Here is a 27,036-nt window from a genome sequence, read left to right as displayed (position 1 = left end):
TCTCCACACCATAGAGACTCTCCCTACCACTCCCATGCCTTGCTCTTGCCCTCTAGTCCACTGGGGGCTGTTGTAAAATCCAAAAAGCCCCATGTACGGCCCCTACCTAGAACCTCTACCTGGCTCATTAGTGGCCCAGGACAAAGCCAACACCTCTCAGTCAAGCCCCCCATGGACCCCATTGAGGGCTAAAGTTCTGATACAGGAGCTGCTCCCTGACTCCAAGGGCAAGTTCTCACAGCACTCCTCACCACTGCAACACCTTTACCTGTGAAACCCCTCTGATAACCAGGCACACCTGAAGGTGCTAACACGAAGCTGGGCTTCTGTTTGCACATGTTGGGCTGTGAATAGGGGTACTGACTCCAAGTTTCCTCGATTGACGGGGTCACGGGTCACAGGGCTCATGTGGGGAGACATGACATGACACATTTATCCAGCAAAACTTTGCTGAACACCCACTGAGTGCCAGGCCCAGGTGCTGGGTGCTGGCAGGAGCATCCTGCCCTTGGAGAGAATGGCAGAGTGGCTGAGCTCCAGTGGGGCTTTGAAACTGTTAATGAGAGTCTGCCCAACCTCTGGCGAGGCCCTCTTGTCTGCCAGAAGGGGAATGTGTGGGTGTTTACTGGCACTGTCTCCTGGGGCACCAGCAACTGCAATGTGTGTGCGCCTGCCGTATACACTCAGGTTAGCAAGTTCAGTACCTGGATCAACCAGGTCATGGCCTACAACTGAGCCCACCACAGGCCGCCTCCCCATCTCAATCCATTAAAGACCCTAGGCTCTACCCTCTAGGGTATTTACCTACCCTCTTGGGTATTCTTGTCTGTCCTCCTGGCTGAGGGGAAAGGAGGGGTTCTTGGGGGTCCCACTCCCCACTTGGGCTTTTTCTTCTGGCACAGCAGGTGTTGAGGAGTCAGGATCTCCAGAGTAGTGTGGGTAATACCCACGCTGGACCCCCATCCCTCCTCCTCCTGGGCAACCCCTTGGTCCACACCAAGAAGCCTGGCTGTTGGAATGAATGGGCAGCCTTCCCTGGGGAGGGCAGCCTGTTTATTGAGTACACAGAATACATTTACAAACTGAGTACACAAAATAAATAACTGCACATTCTCCCTCCATGGTCCATGGCATAAAGGCCCAAGAGGATCTATCATAGGCCCAAGTCTCCAAATTCCTTCTGTCCTACCCTGAGGACCAGTCTCCTGGGCAAGAAAGGAAATAAATCCCCAGGGCTTCAGGCCCCCAGAAGCACCTGGGGAAGTGAGGGAATTCTGAAGCCATGGGGCTTGGGCTTTCCATGGCCTTGTGCCAGGGGGGCACTGGGGACGGAAGGAGGGGTATATAAGGCACAGTTGATTTGGTCCAGAGTGGTCTCTTTGGCTTGGTTTCTTGCTGGAGGTGGCAAATGCAGAAAGAGGAGCTCCTGGCCCAGGGCTACCCACTGGGAGGAAGTGACTGAGGGTACCTCAGTACCTACCTTCAGTAGGGAACCCTCCCTACTGGCAGGGGCCCTGCAGTCTGGCTAAGGCTAAAGCTGGGCCCTGGCTCCCCACCCACTGAAAGCAGCTGTAGAGGAAGGGGGCTGGATTCCAGCCTGGTTTGTGGTGGCGGGAGGCACAATGACTGACATGGGGATGGTCTGGCTCAGGCCTCTGGGAAAGCAACCACCCAATTCCATCCACCTTCTGCAGCGGCTCCCTCCAGCCTGAGATTCAACGGGGCCCAGACTAGAAGGGTAATGCTGTGAAAGGAAGCAGGGACAGACTGGACCAGGCAAGGCCAGCTGTGAGAAGGCCAGTGCTCCAGGCACTCAGGGTTCAGAGGCAGGTCACACAGTATGGCTAAGTTCCAGGGGGAGCTGTGCAGAAGCTCAGCAAAAGGGGAGAGTTGAGCAGCCTGGGGACCCTCCCTCAACGCAGCAGCTCCTTCCTTACTATTTCCTCTTGGAGGATGGAGGGTGAGTATTGTGGTCATTCTTAGGTTGCCCATACTCATGCCAGATAGTAGATGGCTCCTTCATGCAGCTGCAGAGAGGGGAACAGCAGAGCCTGAAGGGAAGCGGCAATGGGCAGTACCAGGGGTGGAACTAGGCTGACACTGGAATCCTGATGGGGTCCTCCCTGGGAAGCCCATGCCCTCTGCCTTTGCCCAGGTGCCCCCATCCCCCAGGTAGCAGCAGTGGGGCTCCCTTTAATCCCCCACAGTTGGGAAGGAGGCACCTGGGGAATAGAATGGGCATCCACGATGATGGGCTCTGCAAAGAAGGCACTGAGAGCGCTGGGCTGGTGGGGAGGAACTCTTCCACAGTCAGAGGTTGGAGCCTGGAGCAAGCCTGCTAGCAACATGGCCACACAGTCCAGAAGAGCCGAGGACCATGCCATGGCACTACCACCAGAGGTCCTAGCAAGTCCTGGAGCCAGAAGGGGTCCCTGGGGGCACCATGAAGGAAGACAGATCTGGGCTGGGAGATGGGGGCTGTTTGGACTTAGCCAGAGGCTAAGAGTCCAGCTAAGGCACAAGTTTTATGCCTACCTGGGCCTCTCACTAGAGCATAAACAGGAGGATCAGGATGCCATGGAATGTGGAGGGCCAGGGAGGAAAGCTCAGTGGAGAAAAGGGGAATTCCAGAAGTAACTGTGCTGGAACTACAGGACACCCTCTACCTGGCACTGCGTGCCCCTTTGGTCTGGGGAAGAGCCAAGGGCTGAGGAAGACTGAAGGCCAGGCCCTGTCCTTTCTCCAACTTGTACCAGAGCAGTTGTCCACCAAAAGGAGTATCAGTGCTGGGCCAGGATCCCAGTTCAGGGGGCTCAGAGATCCCTGGGCTCGCTCCATTCTGTCACACCAGGCTCAGGCCCAGGGTGAGGATAGCGGCTGCTGAAGGCACAGAGAAATGACCGGGTCCATTCACCTACAACTGGCCATACAGGCCTATCTCCAGAGAGGGCCGTCGGGCCCCGATGGCACAGCAATGAGTAGCCAGGCTGAACCATGCCATTTTTGCATCACAGCCAGGCGGCTCAGCCATTGTACTGCTGCTGGTAGCGCAGGTTGAGCTCTCGCAACTCCCGCTCCCGTACACGGCGTGACTTGTTGGAGCGTGTAGAGCGGCTGGAACGTGTGGACTGGGCAGATTTGGTGCTCTGGCAGCGTGAGGAGGCGCGTTTGAGGAGGTTCTGGGAGATAGAGCGGTGCAGATTCTTCATAGATGAAGAGGCTGCCATGCTCACCACCCATGGGTGCCTCAGGGCCTGCAGTGCAGTCATACGGGCGCCAGGGTCCACTGTCAGCAGGCGGTCAATGAAGTCCTTGGCCAGATTCGACACACTAGGCCAGGGCTAGAGGCCAAGAACAAGCATTAGAGTGAGAGCACTCAACATTGCCCTCCCCATCCCAACGATACCACCACCTGAGCACTCAGACCTGTCCAGCATCCCTGCCCTCTCCCCCAGGAGAGAGGCACTGCCCAGCTCCCCCTATGTAGAGCATTCTGGGCCTCCCCTTCCCACCCAATGCTGGCCCAAACTGCTAAGCAGAGGCTGGTCTCTGGGTGACAAGGAGTCTGACAACGAGGAGAAGGACTTGCCCACCTCCCCAAGAAGAACATTTCTAAGGTTCCCTGGACTCAAAGCCTGGCTCAGGAAGGTAGCCCCTATCAAGACCCCCTAACCTACCCCAGGACCACTATAACTTAGGGGGATTTAAAGAGAATGATCCAAACCTTCTACCATATCCTGAGCCAGCTTAAGCTCCAATCCCTGGATGCCTGTATCAGGCCACTTAGAAGGGATTTTTCTAGTTTTTAAAGAGAGAGTCCACCCTCCCTCCAACTGACAAAGTGGTGGTGGATGACCACTGCATTTCCTGATGGGAGCCTCAGCCTCCCAGCCATGGGGAGAAAAGGAAACAATTCAAGGCAACTAAGTTCTCCATCTACTGAGAGGGCAGGGGTTCCTGGGGGCTAGGCAGAGACCAGGACTCTTCTCAGGCACATTCTCCAGTCTGCATGACCTCTGTAAGCCACACAGTGGCTCCTGGCAGTGCTCTGCACCAGCCTCATTTGAGTACATTCTGTCCTCAGGGAGGAACTGCACAAAGCCTGCTCTCCCACATGTATCCACGGCTGCCTCATCTCAGCCAGAACCAAGCAGCTATCGATCTTGGGCCTCAGCCTGCACGGCTTGTCGTTAGCTGTCTGAATCTTTAGATTCTCAGGGTAAAGCACACTTGCTCAGATTCACTCTTAGCCTCCCAACACTAAGCAATTATTCCAATTATTGATTGTTCCTGTTAGACCATGCTGAGCCGGATGGGCCCCAGTGCCTGGTGCTAGGTACCAGGAGGTACTCAGCAGATACAGGCTCAGTGAGTAAACAACATATGGATGGCACCAGATAGGTGCCCTCTCCTGGAGCTGCTTCCAGGACGTAGGACTCAGGCAAGTAGGGCCCAGATGTCCTGGGCCCTCGAGCCCGTGTGCTGGAAGAGGGCAGACACAGCACTGCTCTGAATCCCTGCATCTCCTGGGAGCACTCTGGCATGGCTCTGATGCTCCCCAAAGGGTTGGCGGCTAGGACCTTTGCTAAGCCTGCTGCAGATGCCAGGGATGCTGGGATGCCAGGGGCACTATCACCCTCCTTCCTGCCAGGTGAAGTCTGCCTGTTCCACCCCATGGTGACCTTTACCTTGGGGAACCACTGAACACACTCTCCAGGGGGCTCAGGAAAATCTGAGAGCCAACATTCAGGGCAGCTACATGCCTATTCAGCAGACATACTTACATGCTGACTACCAGTGCCCCCAGTCTGGCTTCCTTGACCTACAACTCTTTCCCCATGCCCTTCCCCACTGATGTAGCGGCGTGTATGTGATGCAGAGGAGAACACACATCCAGAGTGCTGAAGAGAGGGTGGTGCTACTTGAGGTTGCTATCCTTACCTGTCCTTTGGAAGACCAATCTCAACTTTTACTGAGCTGAACTGGAAGAAAGTGAGACAGAGACCACATTTCCAAACAGCCACTTAACAGGGTCCTTCTCACCAATGGCCCAGCTCTCAGTGCTTCCTGGGGAGATACTGGACCTCAGAAAGAGGGCAGTAAGTGCCTCAGGAACATGCATCCCAGGGAGGCCCATAAGTACCTTGCTGTCTGAAGAGCAGTGAGGGAGTGCAGGGAACAACAGCCCTCCTACAGACAACCTGGCCCACATTTCCCTACAGGCCTTGTAGCTCAGGGCTCCAGTACTGAAGCAAACATGCAGGGTGACTGGACTAGACAGTTGCCACAGTAGCTTTTGGCTCACAGTTCAAGAAAGCCCCATGGCTTGCTGCTGCCACCAGAACACAAGGAGCCCCTGTGAGGGGCCAGCCAATCTAGACCACAGACTCTCACTGCAGCCCCCACCACTCATTTAAGAGAGAGAAAAAAGCAGGCTTAATGGGGCCACTGATGGACATGGCAAACCTAGAGCTGAACAGGCTAGGTCATGGAAATACCTGCTCTGCCCTGCCAGCTTTTATGGTCTCCAGGAAAAGGAGAAATCACTGGGGAACCCACTGAAGCTCAGCCTGGCCTGTTGGTGGGACAGCCCCGACACAGAGCTGGCAGCCCAGGTTAGCCAAAAATGGCTGGGACACAGATCCTGCCCCTGTCTCCACTGCAGATGACAGAATAAATAGTGGTGAAGGTGAACTCACAAATCAGGAACCTGAACGTGAATGGATCAAAGGTGTCCCCACTTCACATCCACGTCCAGCCAAACCAAGACCCCCTGCAGCTTTAAGCCAGTTCAACGCAGTCTTAGATGGGCCTCTCACCAGACCTACCTGTGGGCTTAAGCATCTCCATCTCCAGAGTGGCACGGGCTCACACGCAGCATCAACCCCTGCTGCTCGTCAAGCGGCCAGCCCGTTAGTGCCAAAGTGAGCCAGATTGATCCACTCCTCCTGCTTCCCCAAACGCTCGCCTCTCCAATTACTTGTGTACGTGCAGCTGTGTGCAGAATGCCAATGGACTCATTTGTCTCTGGGCCAGCCCAGCCCTCTCTGGCAGGTCCCAGATCTCTCCATCTTAGAAGAGCCGTGAGCAGTTGGGCCAGATGGGTCCCCTAAGCCAATGTGACTCAAGCCATCCTGACCTGAGAACCAGGCTGTGCCAATGGCACCCAGCCTGATCCTCCCATACTGAAGAACTTGCAGTGGGAAGTCACGCAGGCCAAACACAGGAAGGTGGTCCTCAACCCAGCCCACTGACAGCAGGGCGGTAGCTTAGGGTGACCTCCAGAAATGCAGCCCCTGGCAGCCCTGCTGAGCCCTCCAACAGGGCTCAGAAAGGAAAAGCAAGTCTTTCCACACTCACCCACTGTCACACTTCTGCCCCAGTCCAATTCAGCACCTCCTAAGAAAGCGTTCGACACCCACAGACCAACCCACCAGCTTCCCCAACATGCTTGGGCCTCCAGAGCCACATGAGTATGTCTGTAAACCCACGACTGACTGGGTGGGTGGCATTCTGGGCAAGAGAATAAGACAAATGATAAACAGCCACTTCAGTTTCCACAGCTCTAACTGCCGGCTCCAGGTAAAGAATAGAACTGTCACCTCAGTATACTTGGGGCCAGATCAGGGACACATCTGAGCCTCAGGAGGCTGACAGAAGAGACAGGCCCCAGGTACCACCTGGCCAGCCTCCCAGGGGCTGGGGGCATGGAAGGGAATGTTAAAATGTTAGTCTGCCTTGCCTTCAGACACTCGGGTCTCCCTCTGCTATAGGATAGGAGGACAGCTACAATACCCAGGGTGACAACCTACACCCTCCTTTCCACAAGTCTCTCATGAGCTGTGTGGGTAAGGGGCTGGGCCTTGCCCCAAGACAGGGACAAAAAGAGGCTGTGGGAAGAGGGGCATCACCTCCACCCCGTTTCTTTTTTGTGTGTAAGCAAGATTGGTGCTGAGATAACATCTGTTGCCAATCTTCCTCTTTTTGCTTGAGGAAGATTGTCCCTGAGCTGACATCTGTGCCAGTCTTCCTCTATTTTGCATGTAGGACACCACCACAGCATGGCTTGATGAGTGGTATGTAGGTCTGTACCCAAGGTCCAAACCCATGAACCCCACGCTGCCAAAGCAAAGTGCGCGAACTTAACCACTGCACCACCAGGCTGGCCCCTCCACCCTGTTTGACCGTCAAGCTGGCTGCCCTCCTCCTAGTCCATAGCCCTCAGAGTCCTTGTCTCCTTGTAGTTAGGGTACCTACTCCCGATGTCATAAGAGTAGAGAAGCCAATAGTGGGTAGAGGAGGGACCTCTCCCCTGAGCACTTCCTTACCAGCTTCACCTTCCTCATCCCCCTACTTCTGCGGGACCAGTCACTCCTCAGCAGCACAATCAATTCTCCCTTCAGAGGGAGGCACAAAAGCAGAAAGGGCTTTCCACTCTAGCTCAGAGGATGCATTTCCCTCCTCCCCAGCCCCTTTTACTTGCTTCAGCTCTAGTGTCACAGGGGCCTGGCAAGAACATTACCCAAGTCACTACCAGTGGTCTTACCTTGAGCCCAAGGGCTAAGGGAACAAAGGATGAAGCCAGCTCTCTGGCCTACGCTGCAGAGAGAGGAGGAAGCTGTTCCTGTCCAGCAACAAACTCAGCACACAGGGTTTGCCCTAGACTTCCACTGGCATGTAGGTCTGACCATTCGCAAGTAACAGGATAGAAAGGCCTGGTGTTTCTTCTGGATGGCATCTGGGTGACAGATTAAAGTGTTAGGCCACAAGACTAGTGACCTGCATTCTAGGTGTACCTTCTCTGTGTGACCTTAGAGAAATCACAACCTCCTCACTTTTAATATGAAGGAGCTGAATGCAATGAATTCTAAGTCTCTTCCAGTTTCTAAAGTCCTGGATTCTAAGAAGATGGCTCCCCACCTTTTTTCCTCACTTGGCTGCATGTGAGGAACAGAAGCATAGCATCTAACATTTAAGCTGCTTTGACCTCTTTACCTCTATGCGTTCTTTTCCAACCCATGATGACTATGGGGAAGGTTCCCTGGCAGAGAAGGTAGCCCAACCAAAGAGCTGCTAGGGGAAGGAAGGGAGGAAAGAAGGCTGGGCTTTGCTCCCATGACTCAGTTCTTCCCTCGGCTTTGTCTCAAGATGTATTTTCAGACCCAGCATTCCCACTCTCAAAGGCCTCCTTCCTGTACTTACGTGGGCCTGAATGAGAGCAGAGAAAAGGGCACAGAGGAAATTCTGGGAAATGGAACTTTGGGTTTACTCAAGAGAGCAGAACAGACATGACAAGAACAGCACACTCTGATGTTTCTCACGAGGAAAGTGTTCTGAAACATTCAGCAGGATTAGACACGGTGTTGCAGTGGAGCCAGCATCCCCTCCTCTGGTCAAGACACTCATCATCCTGGGGCCTGGGCTTCCAGATCAGACAGAATCCACCACCCTGGGACCCGGCTGAGAGTGGGTGGGGGCCAAGCAGCAGAAAATAGAAGGACACTGGGGGAGAGAGCCTGAGGGGAGAAAAAGAAAGAACAGAGTTTTGAAAAGAAGCAGAGAATGAAGATAAAAATAAAATGAGAAAAGGAGTGACAACTTAAAGGTCAGTAAAGTTGAGTTCTGAAACTTGAGAGGAATACAAAACGAAGTCTTGTGCTCCCACCTGTCCCTGCCCAGAGTCCATAAAGTGAAGGACAGGGACAGGAGGGAGACAGGGTACTCAAGAGTCAGGAAGGATGCTGTGTGCTTGCTTTGGAATCAGGGGGATGTTGGTAACCTGTGCCAGCAACTGAGTAACGTCTGCTTTTAACAATGTCCTGAAGCAACACTGGAAGGCTCTGGATTTTGCAACCTGCTGCATAGTGGTCTCTTCTATTTCCACTCAAGGTTTCTGCTGAAGCCAGGTGGTTTCCAGGGCCCACCCTGGCTCTTTTTTTTTTTTTTTTTTTTTCAAAAATCCTCTGATTCTAATTTCTGAGGCAGTTTGGAGCCCTGGTGGCTGTTAGCATGTTACCCACACTGTGGCTTCTGTCCCCAGAGGTCTGTGTCCCTGGAGCCCTGGGTACACTGGGCTTGGCTCAGGGAAAGCACTTGGTCAACATGGCATACAAGGATGAGTGAAAAAATGGAGGTAACTTAGCCTTTTGCTCCAAGCCGGCTCAGCCACACTGGAGCAAAGCTCAGGTCTGGGCACCACACTTGCAGTGGAAGACAGACAAACGAAGATTAAGCAGGCATGCATGAGAAGGGTGATTTTGTGCGATGGGAGAACCGACCAAGGAAGGAGAGTCTGGAGAGGCTTGGCCAGTGGTGAGTAGTTGGATCAGGTCACCCTTAACCATCCCATCCACCTGAGAGTCAGCTTCCACCTCACTGGGGACAGGATGGGGATGAGTGTGGGAGGCCATCAGCAGATTTAAAGAGGTCAGAATGTGGGAAAGACAATAGCCCTGGTAGATCCCAGAGAGACTCAAGGGCCTAGAAGTGACAGGGTCTGTGAGAGGGCAGAGCAGACCTATCCAGGCGGAGACAGACAATAAGAGCAGAAGAGGGAAAGGTGAGATGGTGTACCAGGAACCGCTCTGAACACAACCCACGATACACCCTCTTTGTTGGAGAGGCCTCGGCAAGGGCTGGGGGTGGGAAACAGCAGTGATGAAAGGAGGCTCTGACCCTGGGTTAATGAGATGCTGTAGGTGATTAGAGCAAGGGGTTTCAGTAGGAATGGCTGAATGCAGCAATGCGGGGAGATGGGCGTCTATTTATGCCAGCACAGGAAGGTACTGCTCTCTGGGGAGTGTGTAACTAGGACAGCAGTGGCGGAGGGATGCCTAGAGAACAGAGCTCCAGGGATCCAGGTAGAGCCCATAGGTGGCTGCTGTCCCTCTCCACTGCTTCCTGCCCCCACAAGAAGGGAGCTGTCCCTGCCTTCCTCCAAGAGGTCTCCAACCACAGTTAACAATGAGGGTCCACTGCCCACACCCAGTGGACCAAACCATGCCACCTCCCAGTGACAAGTCAGGGATCTGTGACTAAGAGCATCTGCTCCTGCAGCAAAGGAGGGAGATTTATCTGTCGAACACCTACTGTGTACCAGGAGCTTTGGTGAGGTAGATACAGCCCTTCCAGAGGGATCTTTCCTGGACTGGTATGGGGGCATCTGCTCATCCTCATGGGATCCTCACATACAGCCAGCATCATCATCCAGCAATTGAGATCCAGCAGACACCAACAGGCATACACGGAAGAAGGGCTTTAGGGATACCTCACAGTAAAGAATTATAAATCAATTTGTGTTTTCTTGTGCTGTCAGCTATTACGATACAGGAAAGCCATCCTCTGACTCCGGAAGAAGGGGGCAGCAAGAGAAAAGTGGTGAGCTGATGGTCTGTCACAGCCCTCATCCACACGGTAGGTGGGAACATGAGGCAATTAAAGGCTTCTGGAAGAATCCAAACACAAGCCTGGAAACATACCACCTGCCTCCCTGCATTCTGTTCTGTTGCCTGCACACATGACCAGTCTTCCGCTCTCCCACATTCCCCAAGCAGTCTTCCCCATGGTTCTGGGGCAAGGGCCTATCCTTGCTCACCCAGCTGCTCCCTGTCAGAATATATGAACCAGGCTGCACGACCAGCCCCCACAGGCACTGACCCTCTTCACATAGAGAGTACTGGAACATGCCAAATCCTCTGCACCACAATTTTTTTTTTCTAAAAGAGCACAAAAGCTCAGACTATGCCTTTATTTTTTTATTTTTATTTATTTATTTATTTTTTAGGAAGATCAGCCCTGAGCTAACATCTGCCAATCCTCCTCTTTTTGCTGAGGAAGACTAGCCCTGAGCTAGCATCCGTGCCCATCTTCCTCTACTTTATATGTGGGACACCTACCACAGCATGGCGTGACGAGCGGTGCCATGTCCACACCCGGGATCCGAACCGGCAGATGCCAGGCCGCCAAAGTGGAATGTGCGCACTTAACCACTGCGCCACCTGGCAGGCCCCTGCACCTCATTTTATCTTCAACATCCCAGGGCAGAATGGCAAGTGTTAGAGTCACTTTAAGAAGTGGGGAAGAGCTGAGATGGGAACGTAAATGTCAATTCTGGCTTTGGATGTTCATCCTACTGCAGGGAGGTCAGAACTACAAGATGGTCCAACTCACTGGCCGAGTGAGTGCCCCTTGGCTCTAAGTGGATGGATGGTCAGCCTGCAGCCCAGAGATTCACCCCTGGAAAGCCACTTCCCACCAACACAATCCCCCAGATAGTGGCAGGTCAGCCCTGCAAGTAGACTTCCTCTACCACAAGGATTCTGTCCCCTGCCTAGCAGGACTCACTCTCCTGAACAAGGCTCTGGAAGAACCTTTGCCCAAGCCCATATGTTCCTGGTGCAGTCAGTCAGGCTCGCCTACAGCTCAGAGACTGCCCAAGCAGGGGAGGGTGACAATTAAAGGTTGCTAAACGTGGCAGACAGGAAAGCCGCTGATGGCATCACTCTGCCATCAATCCCACAAGAGCCTCTTCATCCGTCCTGCCTCTAGGAATAGAACTCTTGACAAAAGCAATGACATTAGGCTGGCAACGTCACATTTCACGTCAAGTGAATCACAGAATCTCCAAGTTTGCAGGACCATGATAGTCCTTTAGTATGGGTCTATAGATGATGACTCATCTTGTGTTGTTCCTTTAGAAACAGCTGCTCCAGCCCTCCTGTGGCCTCCCATGACAAGAAGCTCCCTCTCTCACACAAAGTGGTTCTTTGTGTCTTCAGACTGCTCTCACACTCACACAGGCCTTCTTCACATCTGGCCAACGTGTCTCCCATCACTCCCAACATGACCCTGGTTAGGCCCTCTCCATTCCTGGACCTCCAGGCACCGGGTAAAAATGATGATTTCTCCTCTCAGAATCATCTGTCACAGCCTTCTCCTTTCAAGCACTCCCTCCTCTTGCAAGATTCCTGTATTTCCTTCTAAGCAGGTCTGGCCAGCAGTCCCCAAAGCACATCTCCATCAGGCTCTCCACTTCTTTCTGGAGTTCAGACTCCAGAAGAGAACACTCCCAGCCAACAAGGGCAGCCCCATCTGCCTGCTCGCTAGTCACTTTTGGGTCCTCTCCCAGGGCATCACCAACAACCACTGGTAGGGCCTGGCCCGGTGGCACAGCGGTTAAGTCCAGACGCTCCGCTTCTCAGTGGCCCGGGGTTCGCCAGTTCGGATCCTGGGTGCGGACATGGCACTGCTTGGCACGCGATGCTGTGGGAGGCGTCCCACATATATAGTAGAGGAAGATGGACATGGATGTTAGCTCAGGGCCAGACTTCCTCATCAAAAAGAGGAGGACTGGCAGTAGTTAGCTCAGGGCTAATCTTCCTCAAAAAACAAACAAACAAACAAAAAAAACAACCACTGGTGCTCCCCTCAGGAGAAGGCAGGAGGAAGTATTGGGTGCATATGTATTGATACACATGCTGTCCTCAAGGACCTTACAGGCCAGGGAGGAAAGCTATGTCCACAGACAATAGCCTGAGAAAGTGCTGAAACAGACTCCAGCAACATGTTGAGGCAGGTGTGTCAGGGAAAGTAGACTGTGGGAATGGAAAGGCCAAGAACTCTGAAGCCAAGATGGCCTGGATTCAAATTCCAGGCCTGCCACCCTCTGGTTGTGAGAACACAAATTACTTAACCTCACTAGCCTCAGTTTCCTCATCTGTAAAACGGAGGGATAACACCCACCTGGCAGGACTGTTGTGGAGATTAGACATGTTGGGTGTAGAACCCTCAGGCCTGTGCCTGGTCCTCAGCAGGCACTACCCAATGGCAGCAGTCGGTATTATTTTTAATGGAAGCAATCTTTGAGTTGGATCTTTTAGAACTGGTCAAATTTCTCAGGCTGACATTGGGAGTAGAGGGAAAAGCTTAGTGTGGGGAGTGAATGGAACAAACACCTCGGGCCTGTGGTGTGTGAGGAATGAGATGCAGCACAGGGCCAGGGCTAGGGCTGGAGTATCTAGAGTAACAGGATTGTGGGCCAGGGTGCTGAAGAAGGACCCTCTTAGTGTGCTTCCCTCCACCACTACCCCCCAACCCCCACCTGGAGATGTCAAAGCAGGACCTGACATACTCTCCAGGTCACAGGACAGCCTGGAGTCCTCTCCAAATCTGCCCTCATAAGCTGATGCTCCTCCTGCACAGATGCAGGAGGGTTCTGCCTTCCATTTCTTCCCTCCCTAAACTACGGCTCACATATACCATGCAGAGCCCACTCTCTGGAATCCCTGATCTGCCCCAAACTTCCCCAGGACACCAAGCTCCTCCATCCCAAACTGAGATTATTCCAGCAGCCCCCAGTGAGTCTTCCTCCCGCCAGTCTCCCACAACACTTTCTGCTGCATTCCCTCTTAACTATCAAGAACCCAGTGGGCTCTTCCCCACCTAACACTTCAAATCCCCAAGTAGCTCGTGACACTACAGAGCTCCCAACAACAAACACCAGGCCCGGCCCAGCCTCGCCAACCTCTGCTCCATTACTCCCTAACAATCTCCTGTTTATTCTGGAGCACAGCAGCAATGTCCCCTTCTCTGAGCCTCCTCCTTCTCAAAGCCCACCTCCTGCAGGAAGCCTTCTATTTAAGTCCACAGAAACCACTGAGCTTGACAGGGGGCTGCATGGACAGAGCCCTCTGGGAACAAGCACACTGGACACGGCCTGGTGTACATGAGACACCACTGGGAGGGGGCAGGGAGCAGGAAAAGTGCCCCTAGAAAGGCACCAAGTGCCATGGGACTCAGTGTCAGGCCAGGAATGCACACCTCCAAACCTTGCTGAGTTCAAAGTGGGTGGTCCTTCATTGGCACAAGAAGCAAATCGAAATACCCCTCCAACATGGCATGCTCTCAGATGGGTTTTGTGGCAGAGCCTTGCTCACTCAGATAGCCTTTAGAAGGGCCAATGACCATCACAGAGTAGAAGACAGATGTCTGAATTGAGGGCAGGTGCAGGGCCCAGCCCTAAAAAGGGGGGCCAGCCCAGCTGCCTGACCTGAGTCCCACAGCCCATGTTCCACACTGCCCAGGCCCAGTGGCTCCATGCCAAGGCCTGTGCAGGCATGTGCCTGCCAACAAGGGTTCCTTCATTCTGTGGCCATTTCCTATTCCTAGTCCTTTCTCCCCAGGCAATCTCAAGCTTCCTGAGGATGGGCAACAGACCTTCATGTCTCTCTGTATCTTCCCCAGGTACACTTATGGGTACACAATGACCAGCATAACAGAAAGACAGATGCTTGGTCTCCAGCTCAGAGAGCCTAATCTAATGATGAGGACTCTTCACCCAGGAAACACCCCAGACAAATCCCTCCCAATCTAGAGTTCTCTGCAGATGGTGGTGGAATCTGTTCTTGGGGTCAGCCAAGTTCCTGGTAACAGACAGGTGGCATCACAGCTGGCCAGGGATGATTCTGGAACTGATGCTTTCAGCTTCAGATAAAGGGCAGTGGGGACCAAGGGCTGGGTAGTACCCCCAAACACACTGGAAGTCCCAGACTCGTGCCCTGTGAATCCAGCGGAGCAGGAAGCAGAGTTTCAGGACCTAGTTTTTTTTTTTTCTTTCTGCCTTTTCTCCCCAAATTCCCCCAGTACATAGTTGTACATTTTAGTTGTGGGTCCTTCTAGTTGTGGCACATGGGACGCCACCTCAGCATGGCCTGATGAATGGTGCCATGTCCACACCCAGGATCCAAACCAGCGAAACCCTGGGCCGCCAAAGCGGAGCACGTGAACTTAACAGGGCCAGACCCAGGACCTAGTTTTATAGCTACAGTAGGAGCAGGAAGCCAGAGTCCATTCCTCACCCATTCATTTATCATTCTCCCACTCAGATAATCAATAGCCAGTTAGCAAGACTCTGCAAACTCCAATTAGACAGGCTGCCTGATCAATAATTGCCAGAATCAGGAATTCTTGGGCCTAACTACAGACTTTGGAAAGAGTCTTTCCTTTGTCAACATCTCTTGGGAAACCTCCCTCCCTTCCATAACTAAGCTCGCTACTGCCTCTGCCAGCTGGACCCTCAACAGCTTGGCACCACAGAGCTCCAAGGGCTGGAGCTCCTAGTGCAGAGCAGACCAGGCAGGGCCTCATCACAACATTGCCTCTGTGAGGTGGATTCTGGATCCTCTGACCTGTGATGAAACTCAGCCCAGAGGAGGAGCAGGACAGTGTCCTCTGTGACTACCTCATTGCAGTCTGGGCTTCCTGGCCAGTCAGTGTTTGTTTTGTAGAATCCATTTGGAGCAAGGAATAAAACATGAGAAACTTCAGGGGAGTGCTGGAGAATGTCCCAGTTTCTCCTTCATCTGTGGCTAGCACAGAGCTGGCCTGAAGAGGAAGGCTTCCCCCCCATCCTCACACCACCCTGAGACACATGACCTAGAGATCCCCCTAGGGAATGCCAGCCCCCATGCCCACAGGAGAAAAGTCCTTGGCTGACCCCACAACTGGAAGCTGACATGTCTGGAAGCTGACAGGAAGAATGATGGAGCACAGAACCTCAAGCACTGAAGGCAAAGTGGCATGAGGCTTTGGGGTGACTCCTGCAGGAAACGCTTCTCTGGGCCAGTTGGCTAGAGCCAGAGAGGGTTCAGTCCAAAATTCCTGAGAGGGAAGCTGGGCTGTGGCACGAGCTGCTCCCAGGCTCCCTGCTCTCTATGTGGGTTATTCAGGAAACATGGACAGCCCTGGCAGGCCCAGGCCTGAGAGGAACACTGTAGGGAGCATTCTGTAGAGGGAACATCAGAGGGGCCCTACAACTGAATCCTGTTGTCCTGCAAAGCTCAGCTCACCTCACACATAAAGCTGGCACACATTCTTTTCTTCACAGCCTCCCCAAGCACACCATTGTGCTCCACCCTGCAGTGTTACCATTTCCTGAGGTCAGCTTCGTCTCCTACCCATTCGGCATCCTATCTAAGGACCAAGTAGCTCTTACTTTATCTGCACCTTCCTTCAGCTCCCAGCAGTGCTGAAACTTAACAGATTTTTTCAGGTATCAGGATTACCAGGGGATCCAAAGACACAAACTGAGAGCCTGCTGGTTGAACCTGGCCCACAGGTTAGCATTTGTTGGCACACAAGGTATCGCTTTAAATATGTGAATTAGATTCCAACATTTTAAGATCAGATTTTCTGGCTTCTCTTTAAAAAACTGGAATGTCTGAGTGCACGGGGTCCTCTCCACTATGTGGCAAAACTTGGCAGAGATGAGAAGCAGCTGCTCTTTTAGACAGGGCATGGTCACTCTAGCTTGCCCCAGTCCCCACAGAGCAGATGCTACGGACACCCTGCTCCATGTCCTCTCAGTCTACCTCTGAGCTTACCTTCAGCTGCAGCGCTCCTGTGCATGCTGAGAGCGTCCCACCGCCAGTGCCTGCATCTCTCTACTTCTTTGCCTGAGGACTTTCTTCGGCACTAGCTGACATTCAAGACAGCCTGGAAGTGTCAAGGATTTAACAGCCCCAAAGAAATTCTAGACTCATAGAGGAGCCAGTGGATTAAAAATCACCTACTTCCTTGCCTCTCAGTGGTACATTATGAGGCACATTCCACATGATTATTCACTGGGTCCCCAGTGGGACTGAGTTCCAGTGGCCCACAGTGGCAGTCCACTCCTTCATATACCCTTTATTGGCTTTCTCCCTTTCTGCCTCACTTTCCTCACCCTTCACTTGTGCTTACTGGAATCACATCCCAAATAAACTATCTGCTCCAAAGTCCTTGTCTCAGGGTTCACTTGCGGGAACCCAAACTAAGACACCCTACTAGTCTCACTTCATTGTTTTTACATTAACTGCCTGGCCCCATGAGCACGGCCCTCAGAGCATGTCTCCCTGATCGAGAGCTGTAGGATATACACCCCGCCCAAGGGCCTCCCCAACATCCCCAGGACAGGGCAGACTCACCTCCCCAGAGTAACTGTACTTGCCCCTGAGGATCTGCCGGTATAGCCGGGTGCGGTTGTCGTCCTCAAAAGGCATGGTGCCACTGAGCAGGATGTAGGCGATGACACCCAGTGCCCACATGTCAACTGAGTTGGTGTAGGGCTTGCGGACCAGGACCTCGGGGGCGATGTACTCAGGTGTGCCACAGGTGGTCTTCATCAGGCAGTCGTCACCCTTCTTGCGTGCACTGGCCAGGCCAAAGTCAGTGATGATGATCTTGGAGTCAGTGCCTGGGTGGTAGTAGAGCAGATTCTCAGGCTTGAGGTCTCTGTGTGTGATGCCCAGGGCATGCAGATACCGGACACCATCTAGCACCATCTGCAGCACCTGTGTGGCGTCACGCTCAGTGAAAGAACCCTTGGCAATGATGCGGTCAAAGAGCTCTCCACCAGTAGCCAGCTCCATCACCATGTACACTCGCTCCTGTGTCTCAAACACCTCCACCAGCTGGATGATGTTGGCATGGCGCACTCGGCGCAGCACACGCAACTCCGACTCACACACCTCCCGCCCCTCCCGGTACTTGGTCTCAATCATCTTGATGGCATATGGCTGCCGGGTTGCCCGGTGTTCTACACGTACCACTCGGCTGAAGCTGCCTCGGCCAATCAGGGCTTTGATGTCATACTTGGCTGTCACACGTGGGTCAAACTTGGCCCTGTACTTAGCCACCCTGGGCCTGCGTGGTGGTTCTGAGGGATGTTCTGTGTGGCCGGTAGTGGGGGCACCGGGGCAGGGGTTTGCACACTGACTGGCTGCTGGGAACCCAGCTTTAAGAGGGCCAACACTGTCCACCTCTGTGATGAAGTGCTTGTATACATCGCTCTTAGTGCCACTGAAGGGCTCCACCTTCTTGACCAGATCCAGCTGGACATCCTTGGGCGGCTCGGGAAGGACCTTGCTTGTCCCACAGCCCATCACGGACACGGGGGCATCCTCTCCAGCGAAGCTGGCAGGACCTGCTCTACAGGCAGCGCCCCGTCTACACCTATGTAGACAGAAGAGAGGACAACTCAGCATAGCTAGGGACACCTCTGAAGGGATACCAGTCATCTTCCTCCACTCCTCCCCCTTGCCCCTTGATAAACCTAGCCTGAACACCTGATTCATATGGTTCCCTGGGAGAACGGCTTTGGCCCCTGAGTGCTGGAGCCCAGGCTCAATGGAAGGTCTAGATGAAAGACTGAGACTGAGCTCCATGGTCTTGACTTACATCTCCCTGGATCTGATTCTCACACTGCTCTTCAACCTTGAGAGAGGCAGGAACATGCCCCAACCTCAGATGTCACTGCCCCACTCTCCTCCCGATTCAGCCTGGGTCCCTTATCCTAGTTGAAAGCCTATGTTTTTGAAATGTTAAAATCATTCCTCTTATTACTCTGACATCTTTTCTGAAATGCGGGTGTGGAGTGTTGGAGGCCTGCTCTCCAACACTATCACCCACCAGGGCTTAGAAAGCCGCTTTTCCAAGGCCTCCCTCACGGACATCTTTCCTGGCCCTCTAGGCCTTCTGCAGGGGTTCATCCCCCCTGCAACAACCCTCCACCCCCACGGCCCTGGGTCTCTGCTCTAACCTCACTCTTTCCTGGATGGCTCCTACTACTTTGCTAATGCACCAGCTTCACTCTGGCAGTTTAATATCCTGTTCCAGGGTCTCTCACTTCCCTAGTTCACCATATGGATGGCTGAAATGACACATAAGTCCCAGAGCTGGCTGCAATCATTCCCAGTGAATTTGGGAGCACAAGCCTTAGCACACTGTCACCAGGTAGCCACCAAGCTAGCCTGGGCTTCAGTCAAGAGGCAGAGGAGGCCTTGAGCTCAGAGAAGACACCAGCAGCTTCATCCAGATATGACTCAGGCTGTGGACTGGGACATTCTGCTTCCTTGGGATGAGGATCCAGGAGGCTTCCCCATTTGTTTCCCAGACAGAGATGTTCTAACCATTAATATCCTGTGGCTGGTGGGGCCCTGGACAAGGTGAAGTGCTTAAGTACTGCTTTCCAGACGTCACTTCTCCCCAGGCTGCCCTTCTCTAAGTCTATCAGAGGGCCCCATGGGTGACAGAAGGGAGCTGAGAATTTCCTATGAAGTATGACATACAGAATTGGAGGTAAAATGATCAATTCAGATCAAACATTTATTGAACATCTACTAGGGATACATCCAATGTAGGTTATATTTTAACACACCAAAACCAAGCAAAACATGGTTAATAAACTCACAGTCTAAATGAAGAGAAAAGCATAAAAATAGACCATTTCAATATAGCACAGTAAATGTTAGGCTTGAGAAACAATAGTAGCTACATGTAGAGTGACGCAGAGGTTAGGGAAAGCTTCCTGGAGGAGGTAACACCCACGCTGAACTTGAACTAAGAATGAGTCAGGTGAGGAAAAGTGGGGATGGTGTTTCAGGCAGAGAGAATAGCACACTCAAAGGCCCAGAGGTCCAGAGTTACACCCTGAGCCTGGGAATGGGCAGTTTGGCAGTACGAAGACAGGATTGAGGGGGCTGAAGTTTTGGAAGGTCAGCAGGAACCAGGTTGTGGAGAACAGCACAAATTATGGTGAGGAGCCAGGACCTTCCTGGGAGGTGACAGGAAGCCACCAAAGGGTTTACAAAGAAAAAGAGGTGACCAATCTGTGTTCAGAAAGAAGTGTGAGGCTAAACTGAAGGAAGGTCAAAGTGGACTAAAAGGGTCAGTGAGGAGGCTGGTGGCCCAGGCAACAGGATGGAATGGAGAGATGTCAGCAGGAGAACTGATAGGGACTGGAAGCTAGACATAAGGGGTGAAAGGGAGGAGTTAAGGCATCACTCTAGTCCCTCGCTCAGGCTCCTGGGCAAAAGGATCAGGAGTGCAGTGCAGCAGGGACAGGTTTGGGAAGCAGTGGGAAGATTTCAGTTTTGGATGGGCTGCAGTGTATGTGGAACAGCCAAGTGACATGTACCACAGGTTGCTTGATGTAGAATCAGACACTGGAAATGAGTCAGGATGAGAGATTCCATGGCTGTCCAAGGGTGGTGCTTGGGGCCAAGGGGTAACATCTACACCCACTCCCACCCCCTTGCAAAGCTGGCAAAAGATCCCATCAAAGGCAGCAGAGGGGGACACAGGCACATTTTCCTGCAGTACATTTGGGGCCACAGAGAGCCCTCAGAGGCCATCAGATTCCAGCAACTCCAGGGCCTGAATTTGAGATGGTGATTCTGACCAATGTGGCCAACACTTTCAAGGAACAAGCTCATCACCGAAACATACCCAAGACCTTGATTACCAATCCATCAGATAAAAAAGAGGAATTTGGAGACCACAGATTAAGGGCTCAGGTTTTAATCAGTATGTCAATATGACTCTCAGCAGAATAAGGTTTATCTTTCCTCACAGGAGAAGAAAAGATTCCTCCGCCAACACAAAGTTCTTCAGGATTTGCTGCAGTTCTCACCCATATGCCCAGGAGATCCCACATAGCAGCTTAGGAAATAATGTTTAAACAAAGGCATTTAGAAACAAGGTTCCTTTTCACAAAGGCCAAAGATTAGAACTGGAATTAGACTTTGGAATTTTGCAGACTCATTTCTTCCCTCAGGGAAAACACAAGACCTCAAGGAAGTAAAGGGCTGCAGCTCAGAAAATGGTTACCTTTTGAGCCAGGATTCCTGAGGCAGAAGACGGGTCCCCTAATCTCCACGATCATGGTAAATCTACCACCATTCAGAGAGAAGATAAATCACATGGGTGACCTAGCACAGCCTTTCAGATGTCATTTCTTCCTGGTGAGTAGGTAGAACTCTAGATCCACAAAATAAATAACTGTCTTCAGGCATACGCTGGCTCTTTTTGTTTAAATGTGCATACCTAGTCTCATCCAGATGAGGAAAACTAAGGTTTACAAAAGAAAAGGCCTGACTTTTCACTTTAAACAAAGCCTGCACGAAGATCTCAAGTCAGCAGTAAGAGAGCCAAGGATTAGCCTTCTCCAACCCTCCTTCTTCCTTCCTGGGACATAGGTTCTCTCACATTTGTTCCAATTAGAAACTCTTCAAAGATGGGCTGATGCTCCACCTTCCCAATTACAGAGCAAGAGTGGAGGAGAAAGGGTGCCAGCTCTGGGAGGGAAAACAGCCGATCACCTCCAGGTGATCACAGCTGCTCTACACTCCAATCACATCTGTTAAATTCTCTTTCGTAGTGGTCAAGTGAAAAGGCACACACAGGGACAGGGGAGGCAGCTGGCAAAACCTGGAGAGAAGGGCAGAGTGTTTTCCTGCCCCCAGCTCTCTTGTGTATGTCCCCAGCACAGTGACCAGGGTAGGGGTACGGGTGGGTGACCGTGAGTGAGGAAAGCCTCAAGAAGAAACCTCCCAGGAGGGTCACACTACGTCAGCTATCACAGTCACTATTCCCTTTCATGACACCAATCTTTACACATCTTGCCGAAAGTACTAGGCCTCTACGCCCTCAAGTGCCACCCTGATCCAAAGCACTCCTCAAGGAAGTCAAGTGCATCGGCAATGGATGTGAGCACTCAGCACAACTGTCCTAACACTCGACAGAAATGGGCTCAGCTCAGGGTCACCTGGTCAAGGCTTCAATCCTTCCTCACACCACTCAGCTGGTGAATCAACAAACCTTTACTGAGGACCTTCTCTGAAGGGACTGTCTTACAAAACTTCCATTCCAAGTATAATCTGGGTCATGCTGCTCACTGCTGTACTCTAGATTGCCTTTGCTCACTAGAGCCGTCAACTCTTTGAGGAAAGGGGCCACTTCTCAGGTTTCCAGAACTCTCTGGCACCCAGCAAACTGCTGAGATCAGAGCAGGCATTCAGTATTTGTTAACAATGAATGAAAGGCGGTCTGGCTCTCTGACTTCTTTTTGCTATGAGGCAACAATCCCAAAACCTCAGAAATTTTCAAGTGGCAGGAAGACGCCCAATTGGTGGTTAAACCAGAGCCATGCTCTCTGGGAGCCTGTGTAAACGTCCTCAACAATAAAGGAAGCCGGAGTTCTCAGGTCTGTTTGGGTCATACAGATTATTATCTGAACTCCAAAGCAAGTTTGTCCACAAGCTGCCAGACATGACTCCATCTGTGGGGGAAGCCAGAGGCCTAGGAGCAGAAGGCAAAAATGGATCCTGAAGCAATTTCCTGGCCACAGAAGAAGTCTGTGGATGTCTCCCAGACAGGGGCCCACCGGCATCCAGCCCTCTCCAATAACACCCCCTAAGATTTTTCTTCACAGCAAAGTTCCACAACCTTTCTCCTGCAAAGATTTCTATATTCTGCTCCCATGCTTTGAAAGTCTATAAAATGAGGTAGGTAGTAATCTCTCACTAATCCCAGAAATAAATAACTGCTAAACAGCACATCTAACCATCATGAGGCAAGCAGAGATACCAGGCAAAGCAGCCTGTCACTTTAGACCAAAACTCCAGAACAAGGACCTCTGCAACCTTAGGGAGAACCATGATTCTGCTTTCTGAAACAGGGAAACTGACATAGGACCCAGCAACTTCATTTTCAGGAATAATACTACGAAATCACTTCCACAAGTATGCAAAGATATATTTGTACAAGAAAGTTCATGGCGGCATTCTTTATAATAATGGAAAAATGAAAAAACCTAAATATCCATCCATAACGGAATAACTAAAAAACATATATTCATATAATGGAATGCTCTGGAGCTGCTGAAAAGCATGAGGTAAATCCATATATATTGACAAAAAAGAAAAAGATACCAGTCACTTAATTTTATTGAGTGGCTTCATGCCAGGAAGACTGGCCCTGAGCTAACATCCGTGCCCATCTTCCTCTACTTTATATGTGGGATGCCTACCACAGCATGGCTTGCCAAGCGGCGCCACGTCTGCACCCGGGATCCGAACCGGCGAACCATGTTTGTGATGTATTAAGTAATTTAAAATAATATGTAAAGCATATGTCCAACGAGGGATTAAAAAAAGTTATCGACATATATATGGAAAAAAATATAATGGAAGGATAGAGGAGAAAGTGTTGACAGTGATTGCCTCTAGAGTATGGGAATGTGAAGGAAACAGGGAGAAGGAAGGAAGGGGATTTTTACTTCTCACTTTACATACTTCTGTGCTGTTGCTATACTTAAAATCATCACCACCTATTACATTTTTAAAGTTAACAAAAATATATATTGTAGAAATGTACAGACTAGTACTGCATAAGGAAAACAAAGCTGGAGCAATATACACCAAATTATTACAGTTTGTATCATAAGACACTGTGAATTATTCACTCCTGTAATGTTTTACCTTTTCTTTTTAAAGATTGGCACCTGAGCTAACATCTGTTGCCAATCTTCTTTTCTTCTTCTTCTCCCCAAAGTCCCCAGTACATAGTTGTATACTCTAGTTCTGAGTGCCTCTCGTTGTGTTATGTGGGACGCCACCTCAGCATGACTTGATGAGCTGTGCCATGCTAGCGTCCAGGATCCAAACCAGCGAAACTCTGGGCTGCCGAAAGGAGCGTGTGAACAAACACTCAGCCACGGGGCCAGCCCTGTTTTAAATTTTAATATTATTTCATAATAAAAATTGTTATGACTTCTTTTTAGAATATACTAACTTGGGACCCCACTTCTCAAGCACTCCAGCTAGGCACTACTACTCTACATGGTAATAATTAGTGGGCAGAGACTCCTGCCTTAGGGCTGAGAAAGGGAGAGAAGTTCAAAAGTTTGCCGTGTCCTCCTCATTTTATTGTGACCCCAACTCCATCGAAGACATTCCACCCACTGTCCATCCCATCATCAGAAATATAGACTCTGGCAATGTACCTGGGGTTCTTCTTCCAAAAACCCAAAGTTCAACCCACAAATATTTACTGAACTCCTGCTGTGGGCCAGGAACTCTGCCAGGGACTATGACAGACAAAAAGAAGGCTGCCATGGTCTCTGCTCTCAGGGAAGTTACAGTCCAGATGGTTCCATACCCAGAGTTCCTTGATCCATTACACTTATGATGCCCTGGGCAGTCACTTCAAGGGTGGCAGCCCGGAAGGGGTCCCTCTGAGATAATTTTCCCCCAGCAAATGAAAACACCACATTGTTCTACTTTAGCATCACATTAGACACCATGGCAACAGAGGGCTGTACCGAGAATTAGCTCAGTGATGGCCTAGCCAACACAAATCAGCTTAATACTCACTGAGTAAGATTCTTGGAAGGAGACAGAGTTCAAATAAATAAGTCTCTCTCCAGCTCTCAACAAGCAGAATTGCTTCCCTTCTTTCAGGGTTGTACTTCTCAAATTTTTCTGTGTGCACCCTGGGGTCAATGGAGACAGCTGTTCTCAGTATGTCCCCTAAGTATTGAAGCTTAAGAGTCAATACTTTGGCACACCTCTAGACCACTCACATCATACAGTTGGGAAGCTCTGAAGTGGGTCAAAGTTGCCCATATAACATGCTCACATTTATAAATTAAAAGGCCAAACTGGGCTGGCCCGGTGGCGTAGCGGTTAAGTCCACACGTTCCACTTCAGTGGCCTGGGGTTCGCCAGTTCGGATCCCGGGTGCAGACGTGGCGCCGCTTGGCAAGCCATGCTGTGGTAGGCATCCCACATATAAAGGAGAGGAAGATGGGCACGGATGTTAGCTCAGGGCCAGTCTTCCTCAGCAAAAAGAGGAGGATTGGCAGCAGATGTTAGGTCAGGGCTAATCTTCCTCAAAGAAAAAAAGGCCAAACCAAAGTCTCACTCATTTGACTATGAACTCGTGACTGATAGAGAACTCCAGTACTTCTTTAGATTCCACAGAGACTAAGATCTGCAGGGGTAGTCCATTGCAGGTAAGGCACAACTCTAGCTCAGTGTCAGAGGCAAACAGCTTTCCTGAAAGCTGCACTTTCTATAGCTCATTCATACAACTTAACAAGAGCAGGAACAGCAATTAGACCTGAATGATGTGCTTATTCAGCAAGTGCAGCCTCTACTGAGTCAGCATTCCAAATCTCTTCCAGGGGAATGGCCAACTGCAACTGCCCTGAGTAGAAGCACAGTTTTGTCAGAGCTTTCTCAAATGATAAGAAATGATTTCGAGGAAATCACGTAACACAAGGAAGCTTCCTACATGAGGCTCAGTCTGAAGATCAAACAGGCTTACTAAGATGACATCTCCTTTTGACAAAGGACACGCTCTGGGAAGAACAGCCATTGGTTACAACAGCAGCTTCCATTTCCTGAGTTCCAGCTGTGCTAAGCGTCTTAAACCACATAAAGTAGGTATGATTACTCCTATTTTGGAATAAGCAAACTAGGACTCAAAGAGCCTCAAAATCTCATAAAAGCCAAGAACTGAATCCGTCTTTCTGACTCCAAAGCCCATACTTCTAATCACCAAATCGTACTGCCTCCCCAAGGTATGGGCAATGAGACTGCAACAGGAGTCGCACAAGACACAGCCTAGCCCTTCCCACTGGACAAAGAAGATGACACAGCAGTTTCCTGGGGCAATGACAAAGATCTTCATCGAGGGAGCACTCCCCAGTGAAGTCACCTGGGGAGTTCTTTCAAAATAGATTCCTACCAGATTCCAAATCTTCTGAATCAAAATCTCAGAGAGTGAGAATCTTGAATTGTATCCTGACAAACTACCCCAAGAGATTTTAGACCATCAAGGTTAACAAGGCTGCGCCACCTACCACATGCATATATGTGCATGTGCAAACACAAGATACGTTTGCTGAGTTCCTCTCAGACCCTGGTCCCTGACAGGTAGGTGCTCAGTAATAGAGCTGAATCTATATCCATTCTTAAACCAGCAACCTATCCCACTCGATTCAGCTCGTACTTTATGCCAAGCACAGAGCCAGACACTCAGACGCAGACAGAAGTGAGACACAATCCCCAGACCCACCACCATGTGACACAACAGGATATACTTAACAGTAGTCACATAAACAAAAGTAGAGAGAGTCAGTGGTTACATGTGAAGCAAAGGAGACTTTTCCAAGGAAATGAAACCTAAGGTGGACTTCAAAGGACAGATGTAAATTTTCCATACTGGTGTGTGGAGGTGGGGGTGGCGGGAAAGAAGAATATTACAAAATAAGAAAATTTTATATCTAAAGCACAAGGTTATTAAACCACAGAGCTAACAGCAGGTTCACGCCCCAACAACAAACTATGTACACAGAAGGCAGAAGTGCCCAAGTGTTAACCTCAGGGTTTGGCCCCTACCAGATTATGAAGAGCCCTGAATGCCTTCCTAAGAAGTTTGGCCTTTATCCTATAGGCACCAAGGAGCCGGTTTTAGGCAGTGAAGGACTTATTCAGATTTTCAGGTGGGAATTCTCTCTTCGGCAACTTCATTTAGGGGGAGTGAGTGTGGGGAGTTGGGCTTCCCCTTGTAAGCAGAGGGATGACTGGCTTGCGGAGCAGACAACCCGGCTGGACTCAGGCCTCCTTTTTCCCAGCCTAAACAAGGAAGCGACCAGCTGCCCCGCTGGCCTCTGGCATTCAGCTGAGAAGGAGGAGTGTGGAGTAGGTGCTGGACTCGAGAAGGCAGTGAGGACAACCAGGTTAGTACACCCTGACCGATGCCGGCTGGCTAAACAGCAGGCAGGGAAGCTGACCACGTCCACCAGGCCCACACGACCCCAAAGACGGGCTACCCAGCGCAGCAGCACGTTTCGAGGCCAGTCCAGCCTCAGACACTGGGGTCCCTAAGCAGACATCGCTTGGCCTGCTCCTCAGCCCCGTAGGCCGTGGCACACCGGGCACGGGCCTAGGGCTCTGCGCTGGGCAAGGACAGGCCCGGTGTGCCACGAAGCGACCGTGGCCGCAGCTCGTCAGCCCCTCCCGCCCGTCAGGCCGTCGCCCTGGGCCGGGCCGCCTCACCTCGCGGGGGCGGCGGGCTCTTCGGCGTCTCCGCGGCTGCGCTGACCCTCTCCGGGCCGCGGCCACAGCAGCCGCCGCCGCCGCCGCCATCCTCAAGCGTCCGGGCCCCGACGTCATCACAGCGCGCGCTTGACGCCAAAACAAACCCGGGCCTCCT

General features: G+C 51.4%; 1 protein-coding gene across 2 annotated transcripts; it reads right to left on the bottom strand.

Moving 5' to 3' along the window:
* Positions 1 to 1,012: 1,012 nt before the first annotated feature.
* PSKH1 (protein serine kinase H1) lies at positions 1,013 to 27,036 on the bottom strand. 2 transcript variants are annotated; one of them, XM_070613729.1, is made up of 4 exons: positions 26,880 to 27,036; positions 16,962 to 17,988; positions 7,547 to 7,738; positions 1,013 to 3,341 (listed from the first exon to the last, which is right to left on the bottom strand). In XM_070613729.1, the coding sequence occupies exons 2-3, from the start codon at positions 17,916 to 17,918 to the stop codon at positions 7,595 to 7,597; spliced, it is 1,101 nt and encodes a 366-aa protein (XP_070469830.1). In that variant the 5' UTR covers positions 17,919 to 17,988; positions 26,880 to 27,036; the 3' UTR covers positions 1,013 to 3,341; positions 7,547 to 7,594. The 2 variants fall into 2 exon arrangements, with proteins under 2 accessions (XP_070469830.1, XP_008516430.2); XM_008518208.2 differs by lacking the exon at positions 7,547 to 7,738.

This window comes from Equus przewalskii, chromosome 3 (assembly GCF_037783145.1).
Source record: "Equus przewalskii isolate Varuska chromosome 3, EquPr2, whole genome shotgun sequence".
NCBI classification, from domain to species: domain Eukaryota; kingdom Metazoa; phylum Chordata; class Mammalia; order Perissodactyla; family Equidae; genus Equus; species Equus przewalskii.
Note: the sequence above shows the minus strand (reverse complement) of the source record. Positions and strands in the feature narration are given on the sequence as shown.